The 11,394-nt window shown below is 37.2% G+C and overlaps 1 protein-coding gene across 1 annotated transcript; it reads left to right on the plus strand.

Annotated features, from left to right (window-relative positions):
• LOC114790990 (1-phosphatidylinositol phosphodiesterase-like) lies at positions 1–1,200 on the plus strand. Its single transcript, XM_028981450.1, has 2 exons — positions 1–79; positions 184–1,200. The coding sequence occupies exons 1-2, from the start codon at positions 36–38 to the stop codon at positions 1,028–1,030; spliced, it is 891 nt and encodes a 296-aa protein (XP_028837283.1). The 5' UTR covers positions 1–35; the 3' UTR covers positions 1,031–1,200.
• The last annotated feature ends 10,194 nt before the right edge of the window (positions 1,201–11,394 follow it).

Below are 11,394 nucleotides of genomic sequence, written 5' to 3' on the forward strand. Positions count from 1 at the left end.
TGTCAAACCGACGGCTGTGTGAAGTGATCTTAACCATGAAGATTAAACTCATCTGGAGACTTCTCGCCTCATTAGCAATGTAAGTGTACGACTGTGTTTTTCACATTCATTTGGTCTGAAGCGTTATGCAATACTTACAAAATATGCAAAACATACTTTTAAACTTTTGATGTTGTTTTTCAGTGTGTTTCAGGATGTGAGTTGTGGAAAGGACACATCATTTAATGATGAAAAAGTTCTTCAGCTCCCCAAATCATATGATATTAGTTGGATGAGCTCAGTTGAAAACTCCAAGGTCATCTCTGAACTCACTATTCCTGGAACACACGACACCATGGCTCTCTATGGTGGCCCAGCTGCAGAGTGCCAGGCATGGTCACTGGAAGATCAGCTCAGGGCTGGCATACGCTACCTTGATCTTCGAGTGTTCTCTATTGATGACAAATTATATGTTATGCATGGAGTGATGTATGAGCACACAACCTTCATCAAAGTATTGGAGACAATCAAAGCTTTTTTAGCGGAGTTCAAAACCGAGGCAGTCCTTGTGAGAGTAAAGCCAGATTTGTTTAATAAAGCGGATGTCGAAAAGCTGGTCCAGAAAATAGTGGAATTTGATGAAGATGTTTGGATTAAGTCAGCAGTACCAACAATGGGTGAGATTAGAGGTAAAATAGTTTTCGTACAGAAATTAAGTTTTAAACTTGGTCTCCCATTGGTTGGTACGGATAAGAAGGATGACTATAAAGTCACCAACATTCTTGACAAAGAAATCAAGATCGAAGAACATTTGAATGAAGCTGAAAAAGAATGTGGCCGGGATTATTTAGTTCTCTCTTATTCAAGTGGCACTGGTATTGGTACATTGAAGGGCATGTTTCTAACTCCTAAAAAAGTGGCTAAAAATATCAATCCATGGTTCTATGAATATTTGAAGAAGCTTCCTCATGATACGGGTACATGCTTTGGTATAATTGCTATGGATTTTCCTGGCTTGGCTCTTATACAAACTGTAATAAACCTAAATTAATTTTAGGTCTCCTAACATGTTAATAAATCATTTTAACCCACAATACAGAAGACACAAATATGTAGCATGTATTTTGACATAGAATCAATTGCTGATTATTCATCAAAACCTGTAATGGCATATTTTTTACTTTGGATCTAAGTTCACATAAATAAAAACATTGAAATTGATTTTGTATTTGATGAAGTGTCATACTAGTATAGTATTTTGAATGTTGGCCAGCATAATTTGGGCCATGACTGAAATGTGGCTGTCTGTTCTTTACTCTTTGAAAAAGGCACAAAAATCTTTTTATTGTTTTGATATTTTATCTGGCAAATGTCTTGCAGGTGCAACAGAACCTTTCTAAGGGGAACTCATACAACAATTACTACAGTTCTCTTGTATGTTATAATGTCTAATATGACGATACAAAAAGGTTTAAATGTAATGCAAAAAAAATCTGTTTTAATATTTTCTGTGCTAAACAACTGAAAATGTTATTTGATATTATCTTACTGAAGTAAACTTGTTTATTTTATTTTGATTTAATTAGCAAACTTGCAGCCCATGACTCCAACTGCTCAAGAAAATACACAGTATTTGCGGTAGAAGTATAAAAAATTGATATATTTGTTTTATTCCTACACTCCCTTTACAAAGAGTGTGAGAGTAAAGGTAAGCTAAATGTAGCACTCTGATTTGATACATGTCATTTGCCCCGGTTGCTTACATGCGTGTGTTAATTGAGCAAAGAAAATAGAGACAGGTCAAGGTTCATGTTTGAATGAAACATATATGGAAATTTGGGTTAGATGTCTACTGAAAAAAGTATGCATTTTATTGCATTACAAATCTAAAATATTGTGGAGAATAGGTAATATATCACAGGTACAACAACATAGAAGTCATTATAAGACATTATGTAATGTAGACTTAAAAACCACCCTTATAATGCCACATCAAGCAAACTGTTATGGGGCTCTCTGGAGATTTTCATTTTGTTTTTGGTATTACATCTTAACAGGATTATTTAATACTTAATACATATATCAGTATCACTACCACATTCCACTAATGAATCAATATTTTAAGTTAAAGAGTAGGCATTGGTTAAAGAGTTTTCTTTTTGTTTTCTACAAAATCTCATCAACCTAAACTTTACCTAAATCACTTCACCAATCAGCTGTGGACCAGTTTCAGATAATATAATAAAGAGCATATAGAAAAATAACAACAATTAGTAATAAGAAATGATTCATAAATTACTTAACCAAAACATCCTAAATAAAACGATTGCATGCTATTCAATTCATTGTGATGTTACTCTTCATGTTATCGCAGGGGCAGTGGTGGCGTAGTGGGTAAGGAAGGTGACTCGTAAACAGAAGGTTGCCAGTTTGAATCCCAAGGCAACTGAGGCAAAGCACCGTCCCCACACACTGCTCCCCGAAGTCATTCTTAACCCCATCATCTCCATCGATCTTTCACAGAGATGCTTATTCCTGCACGTCTCGGAGAGGATCTCTGGAATATTTTGAAGCCTCCGTATCAGTATCAGTTAAGAGTTTAAACAGATGATGCTGCACAACATCCCAACAGGTGGCAGTGTTCACTAAGTACATTTACATTACTTACCCTTATGCAGAGCGACTTACATTCAGTGGACACACTCTCTGGAGACACTCAGTGTTAAGTTTCTTGCTCAGTGACAGGTAGTGCTCAGTGCTCAGGTGATAAGTTTGAACCTGTGACTTTGCGGCCTTCTGGTTTGAAGGTGAGTGTCTAACCATAACTGCCAGGCTACTACTACCTATGTAAAGTCGAAACTACATTTTATTTAGAGAAATTAAAATAAAATTATTTAGAGAAATGCAAAGAGAAAAAAGCAAAAAGTGAAAAAAATAATACTGTAAAACAAGGTGGAGAAACAAATTTTTTACATTCACAGCATTTATCAGACACCCTTATTCAGAGCGACTTACAATAAGTAGTTACAGGGACAGTCCTCCCCTGGAGCAACTTAGGGTTAAGTGTCTTGCCCAGGGACACAATGGTAGTAGGCGAGTGTGTTATCCACTAGGCTACTACCAACCCTTTTGTATTTACTGATGTAAATATTGTTTGTGTCTGTGTCTGAAACAAGGTACATTCAGACAGTTGTAAGTTGAGACAGGATTTGTCTATGGCCACAAACATGTCTGTGCTTTCAAAAAATGTATTAACTACTGAGGGCTTGTCTATGGTATGAAAAACAAAGGGGATTAGACTGTGGGTGAATCATCAAGTGACAATTATTGAAGAATTAACAAGCCTTCCAGATCACCTGATCTCATAACACAGGAGGGGCATCTTCTGCCATTTGCCTGAGAAAATGAGAAATAATAGAAAAGGATCACATTCATCACTCAGCTATATCAGGGTGGTAGTAACACACTCGCCTATCAACCAGAAGACCCACGTTTAAACCCCACTTACTACCATTGTATCCCTGAGCAAGACACTTATCCCTGAGTGTCTCCAGGGGAACTGTCCCTGTAACTACTGATTGTCGCTCTGGATAAGGGCGTCTGATAATTGCTGTAAATGTAAATGTATTCTCACAATTGAATCTTATGGATATTTCTTTTGGATAGAAATTAACCCATGACCAACTGCCATTGGACACCACTAACCACCACTGGAAAATAGATGTAATTTGAAAGATGTCTGAGTTCATCAAAACATTCCAAATGGACCTGACCTACAAACATTTGGACGCTGAACTCTACATGAACAGATGAGTTTGAGGATAAGAGACGTTTACTGTATGTGAACTCTGACTTGGAGCCACTCTATGCTAAACACTCTTGAGGACACAATGACAAATATGTTGACAAACTGTTGTAAGATTAACATTACACCTCATGCATTGTTTATGCATTGTTTATGCATTGTAGCACCCCCTATAGGTGTACTTCTTCTTAATTACAAGATGATACAACATTATAGGTCTCACGTTTGACTTTTGGAAACTGGCTTTTAAAGGTTAGAAATCTAAAAGATATTAAATAAGCATGAGCACTATGTGCTTTAGTGTTCATCAGAAGAATGTTTTGCCATTTTTTGAGGTCTGTGCTCTGTTGATGTGCATTGTTCTAATTTGTTCTCACTGAGCAATTGTAAAATATGTTTTTCTTACACACACTAACACCACACACACTTACACCACTCCTATCCAGTATTTGGATTTCAAGAATAATCAAATAACATTTATGTTTTTATTACACAATTCTGGTAAAATTTTATGTTCCCACTGAAATGTGTTATTGTGAAAAAAATCTTTATTACATAAAAAAACACATGTTAACAATAAATGAGAGGTGTTACAATACTATGGGAGTAAGTGGGGTGCAGTGCAGTCGGTGTACTTGGGCATCCCGAGCACATCGTCCGATTGCCACGTGATGTTTTTCTGCGTTCCTGAGGTCATCTGATGGAGCCGAAACTCAATGCACATTTGTGTGGCTAAATCATATTTAAGAAACAGTAATTTTGGCCTGATTAAAAGCACTTCTTGACCTATTCACCAAAATAGGATGCGACCCTTTTTATCAGCAGAACAGACTAAAGAAAAAAAACTGAGAAAATTACATTTTTGTTTACAATTCACAATTTTCTGTCTATATGCAGCCATGATTTAGTCAAATCAACTAAATCTCATAATATTCTTTTTTCATTATTTGCTATTCTAATATCGTTCATTTAGTTTACATTACTGCATAACTTATAAAAAAGCAAAAATGTAAAAATTACATTAGATTTACAATTACTTTGTGCATTAATATCATTGCTTATCATTGCTTTATTTTTTCAAAAAATAAAAAATGTTATTGTCAGGGACTTGTTTTCTTACTTGGGAATTATCTTTGAAATATATTTTAATCCAAAAACTCATTTTTGCAATTATTGGTAAAAATATGTGATCACTTTCCTGATATAACTTTACATAATACTTTTCTTTAGCTGTCAGAATGTTTTTTAAAAGAAAAAGTGAGCCTAAAGGAACATCATTTTTAAAAAATTTTTACTCATGTGACACATGACTGATGACTGAAATATTTTTTCCACATCTCTCAAATCAGCAAATATATCACTTTACCAAATGTATTTGTGTAAGTGGTGCTTAATTGAAATTAAATAATATAAACCAGAATTACTAGCTAGATTACTAGCTAAATTCACATAAATTAGTAGTAGAAATCCCACAGGTATTGAAAGATAAAAATTGACAGTAGTTAGTATTTTGTAGAGAAATAATTCCGAGTTAGCCTTTTTTTGGTTGTTTTTGTAATAACCTCCTCCAAATTATTTTATTTGGATTAAATAAAAAATATCTATTTATCAGCAAAAGATCTGTGACAAACACCATCATATTGTGCTGTATGAGTGCCAATGCTGGCTGAAATAACTGTATTTTAGTTGTTATGTCCCTGGACGTATGCTCCCACGTGTTCTGCGTGGCTGGCTGTGTTTTTCTGTCTTGTTTCTTTTACGTTGACTTCATGGGAGGAGTTGAAGCAAACCAGCTCCGCCTACCATCTGCTATTGGTCACCTCCACCTATATAAAGAGACTTCAGATGGTGTTCAGGAGGTCTCTAGGGTCTGATAGGCCCTTACGCTTTTGGGAGGACCCATGGGTCCATGGAGATCTGCAAGGAGCTCCGTTAGGGATCTCATTTGTGTGTCTTGTGGCTTTGTGTGATAGACCCTTTGTTGTTAGCCTGTTAGCTTTATGTGCCCTTTTCGTTACCTTTTGTGCGTTTTTGAGTGATCCCTGCTGGACCATCCCTTCCTTTAGGCTGTACTGATGTTGGTTAGCTGTGCTGAGTCCGCTGATTTATTCTACCTGTTAGCTCACTGTAAATAAAAGCACTGTTTCTATGCTTTGTTTGGTTGTGTGTGTAACAGTGGAAGTCCTCCTCTCCACACCCTTGTCGTGTTTCTTAGACCCCTAGACTTAGGAACGTGACATAGTGGAAAACCAAACCACTTCCTCTGCCCAATATAGCCGTGCTCTGCAATAGTAACAACCATAATGATAGGGAAGCGTTGTTTTCACCTCGAACTAAGGCAAATCCATAATTTGTTTTGCTAGTTCACTAACAGACGTCCTTAATGATAAGGACACTACCATATGGAAAGATGCTCAATGGAATTAGACCACAAATAGATTGAGAAACTACTGTTCACCAGAGCTGTGGTCACCACAACCCCTCTCCAAATCCTGCTCCAGTCTACTAGAACTGTAACACAACATAAAACACCCATATGGATACACACCATGCATCTCACCACTGCCTTATATTCCAGAGTTGAATACTGCAACTTTTTATTTCAGTATTTTTGTTGCATTTGCTGTGATGTCAATTTTGTATTTAGTAACTGCTTTTATCATTAACTAAACATAGAAGTGCTTCCATAAGCTGTTTACTGCTCCTTCACATAGTATGAAGGTATAATTATCTCTTAATTCTGTGTTGCATATGTTGCAGATTATACAGGGAGTGCAGAATTATTAGGCAAGTTGTATTTTTGAGGAATAATTTTATTACTGAACAACAACCATGTTCTCAATGAACCCAAAAAAACGCATTAATATCAAAGCTGAATGTTTTTAGTTTGTTTTTATTTTTAGCTATTTTAGGGGGATATCTGTGTGTGCAGGTGACTATTACTGTGCATAATTATTAGGCAACTTAAAAAATATATATATATACCCATTTCAATGATTTATTTTTACCAGTGAAACCAATATAACATCTCCACATTCACAAATATACATTTCTGACATTCAAAAACAAAACAAAATCAAATCAGCGACCAATATAGCCACCTTTCTTTGCAAGGACACTCAAAAGCCTGCCATCCATGGATTGTCAGTGTTTTGATCTGTTCACCATCAACATTGCGTGCAGCAGCAACCACAGCCTCCCAGACACTGTTCAGAGAGGTGTACTGTTTTCCCTCCTTGTAAATCTCACATTTGATGATCGACCACAGGTTCTCAATGGGGTTCAGATCAGGTGAACAAGGAGGCCATGTCATTAGTTTTTCTTCTTTTATACCCTTTCTTGCCAGCCACACTGTGGAGTACTTGGACGCGTGTGATGGAGCATTGTCCTGCATGAAAATCATGTTTTTCTTGAAGGATGCAGACTTCTTCCTATACCACTGCTTGAAGAAGGTGTCTTCCAGAAACTGCCATTAGGACTGGGAGTTGAGCTTGACTCCATCCTCAACCCGAAAAGGCCCCACAAGCTCATCTTTGATGATACCAGCCCAAACCAGTACTCCACCTCCACCTTGCTGGCGTCTGAGTCAGACTGGAGCTCTCTGCCCTTTACCAATCCAGCCAGGGGCCCATCCATCTGGCCCATCAAGACTCACTCTCATTTCAACAGTCCATAAAACCTTAGAAAAATCAGTCTTGAGATATTTCTTGGCCCAGTCTTGACGTTTCAGCTTGTGTGTCTTGTTCAGTGGTGGTCGTCTTTCAGCCTTTCTTACCTTGGCCATGTCTCTGAGTATTGCACACCTTGTGCTTTTGGGCACTCCAGTGATGTTGCAGCTCTGAAATATGGCCAAACTGGTGGGAAGTGGCATCTTGGCAGCTGCACGATTGACTTTTCTCAGTTCATGGGCAGTTATTTTGCGCCTTGGTTTTTCCACACGCTTCTTGCAACCCTGTTGACTATTTTGAATGAAACGCTTGATTGTTCGATGATCACGCTTCAGAAGCTTTGCAATTTTAAGAGTGCTGCATCCCTCTGCAAGATATCTCACTATTTTTTACTTTTCTGAGCCTGTCAAGTCCTTCTTTTGACCCATTTTGCCAAAGGAAGTTGCCTAATAATTATGCACACCTGATATAGGGTGTTGATGTCATTAGACCCCACCCCTTCTCATTACAGAGATGCACATCACCTAATATGCTTAATTGGTAGTAGGCTTTCAAGCCTATACAGCTTGGAGTAAGACAACATGCATGAAGAGGATGATGTGGACAAAATACTCATTTGCCTAATAATTCTGCACTCCCTGTAGTGGAAGGTGTATAATTCCAATTCAGCCTAATAGACAGCAGACAATACAATCACTCTAATGAGGTGGCAGTGAGAGATTCTATCTGCTAAATTTCCAAATATGTGAGCTCTTTGGCGTTTGTAGCACAGGATTTAAAGTATTGACTGATCAACCTATTAATTCATTGACTTGGCACAATTGACTGGACAGAAAGTGAACAGGCTGACTAAGAATTCCTTTTGGTTTCTGAAGAACACAAGCCCAAATCCGTGTATTCTAATCATTTTGAACTTATAGTCAAACACATTAGATATGTAATTTATGTAATTATCATCACCATGCATGGAGATAGCATTTGGTCTCTTGAGGGTGAACCAGGCAGGACGATGTTGTAAAACCCATTCACTGTTTTTGGCATCTATTTTTGCTATTTTTGAGAAGTGACAGACATTAACAGCATTTAGATATTGCAATATTTTTGTAAAAAAAAAATAGTGTTGTTTTCCATCCTGCTGTTAACTGATATAGATTATTCAGAGTAATTGTTATGTAGTTGGTTCAAGATCCATGATCCAAGATCCAGTGGTGGCCTAGTGGTTAAGGAAGCGGCCCCGTAAGCAGAAGGTTGCTGGTTCGAATCCTGATCTGCCAAGGTGCCACTGAGCAAAGCACCGTCCCCACACACTGCTCCCCGGGCGCTTGTCATGGCTGCCCACTGCTCACTCAGGGTGATGGGTTAAATGCAGAGGACAAATTTCACTGTGTGCACTGTGTGCACTGCTGCTGTGTATCACGTGTGACAATCACTTCACTTTTAAATAAAGTACATTTACATCAAATATTTACATTACTATTGCACAATCATAATTCAAAAACACGTTTTCTTGCACTATTGCCTGTGTCTAAGCCCAATGTCTTGTCATAATTTGTAATAATGTATAAATTTCTGTACACGTTTCTGTATTCTTGTATGTGGCTGAGACGACAAAAAAAAACACATTTTGACATTGATTAATAAGATTTTGTCCATAAATAAATTAGTTTTTCCAACAGAAATTATAATTACATTGTTACTGGGAAGACACACACCTGTCAATATACGGTCCCACAGTAGAGTTCATGTCAGAGCACAAACCAAGCATGAAGTCAAAGGAATTGTTTATAGACCTCAGAGACAGGATTGTCTCAAGGTACAAATCTGGGGAAGGTTACAGAAACATTTCTGCTGTTTTGAAGGTCCCAATGTGCACCTCCATCATCCGTCAGGCCTGTATGGAACAGTGGCCGAATGAAAGCCACTCCTTAGTAAAAAGCACCTGGAGTTTGCCAAAAGGCACCTGAAGGACTTTTAGACGATGAGAAAACAAAATTTTCTGGTCTAATGAGACAAAGATTAAACTCTTTGGTGTGAATCCATGGTTCATTTTTCAGCAGGACAACAACACAGCCAGGATATCAAAGGAGTGGCTTCAAGACAACTCTTAAAATGTCTGTGAACTGATGCTTCCCAACCAACCTGATGGATCTTGAGAGGTGCTGCAAAGAGGAATGGGAAAACTGGCCAAGGGTAGGTGTACCAAGCTTGTGGAATCAAAAAGACTTGAGGCTGTAATTGCTGCCAAATATGCATTGACAAAATATTGAGCAAAGGTTGTGAACATTTATGTACATGTGATTTACTTTAAATAGATTTGCCGAAACCTCAATTAATCTTTTTTCACATTGTGTAGAATTCTAAGGGGGAAAATGCATGAATAAGGCTGTAACGTAACAAAATATGGAAATGTTGATGCACTGTGAATCCTTTCTGGATGCACTGTATAAAGTATTCTGTACCACAGAACATATAGTTGCACTAATAAGACACCAAAGCCATTAACCTTTGACCATTCATAGATCTTTATTTTGAAAGTGCATGTTAATTGGTTGTGGGAAGATTGCGATGGATTTGTAATAATCCACTATGTTACGCTTTGTTTTCACTAAACCACAGGCAAAGACTATAGAAGTGCATTAGTATGTAAAGCATTCAAGGCACAGACTGAAAAAAAAAATTCATTTTGGACCCAATATATGTAGGTGCAGTATATTATATGCGCAAGAGGGATTCTTGCAATCATTCTGACACCCTTTTACAGCCCAAAAATCAAGCCAGTAGTTCTTATTAGGCATAGGTCTGAATCATAAATTCCAGTCCTGATCTAATGATGGATTTATTTGTATATTAGGTGTTAGGATGAATCCGTTTATGGAGAGAAGAACATTTAATCTATCTTAGAGAAGTTGAAGCAAATAACTCAATATTACAAGCACACATTCACTAATTATTACTCATTTGCTTGTTCTTTTTGTAATATGTATCACAATCACTTTATATTAAAACTTCTGAATGAAAGTGAAGAATGACTTTATTTTGCTTTCAGAATTAAAATGTTTTCATAAAATATTAGTAAATCATATCTGAAGTAAACATAATAATAGCAGATTCATCACAGACATGAATTTTATTGGATGGATGACAAATCTGCATCTCAAATTCATAGGTAAACAACATATCTGCACCTACATATCTAATGTGTCTCAACATGCCTCCTGTGTGTCTGTGTGGATAACAGGCTAACATTTTTCTAATGAGAAGTACAGGATAAATACCAACTGATAACCGAAAATGACTGCCTGTGTACAGAGAGCAAACAAAGTTGACTGTCGTCACAAGGCCTGGTCTTTCCTGGGTTGGGGAAGCTCCGATAATGTTGGGGTGGTTTGGGTCCTTCAAAAATCAGTCCAATCTTCAAAATCAACCTCATTCTGAGAAATTACACGTGAGTCACATACACAAAACAGCTTATAGGAACATTTGACAACATAAAAAAGAACTTTGGTAGGAGCCTGAAAATGACTGATTGTAATATTTGTTACATATCATTCCCAGAGTTATGCAAGAAAAGAGCATTAATGACAACAGTAATTTTTCAAGTGCAATATGTCAGTCGGCAGAAATAAAACAACAGCATATAGCTATCTCTTACCAAACAGATTATGTAACACACTGACTCAGCTTTGGAACTAATGCCAGAAGCAACCAATTAGTGTAAGAGCATTTTAAAGAGTAGATTTAGAGCATAAAGACAACTAAAGAGTCTAGATGTGTTGGAAACTAATCACAGTGGTTTCCACAAGCTACTGTCAACCATCCTTCAGCATTTCTGCAAAGAAAAAGAATCACTTGTATTGACAGTTACAGACACAGTGGCCATCTTACATTTAGTACAACAATTAAAGGTTTGTCATGTCCTCCTTTATTGTAACTGGTAGTCCA

Source organism: Denticeps clupeoides, chromosome 5 (assembly GCF_900700375.1).
Source record: "Denticeps clupeoides chromosome 5, fDenClu1.1, whole genome shotgun sequence".
In the NCBI taxonomy this organism is placed as follows: Eukaryota; Metazoa; Chordata; class Actinopteri; order Clupeiformes; family Denticipitidae; genus Denticeps; species Denticeps clupeoides.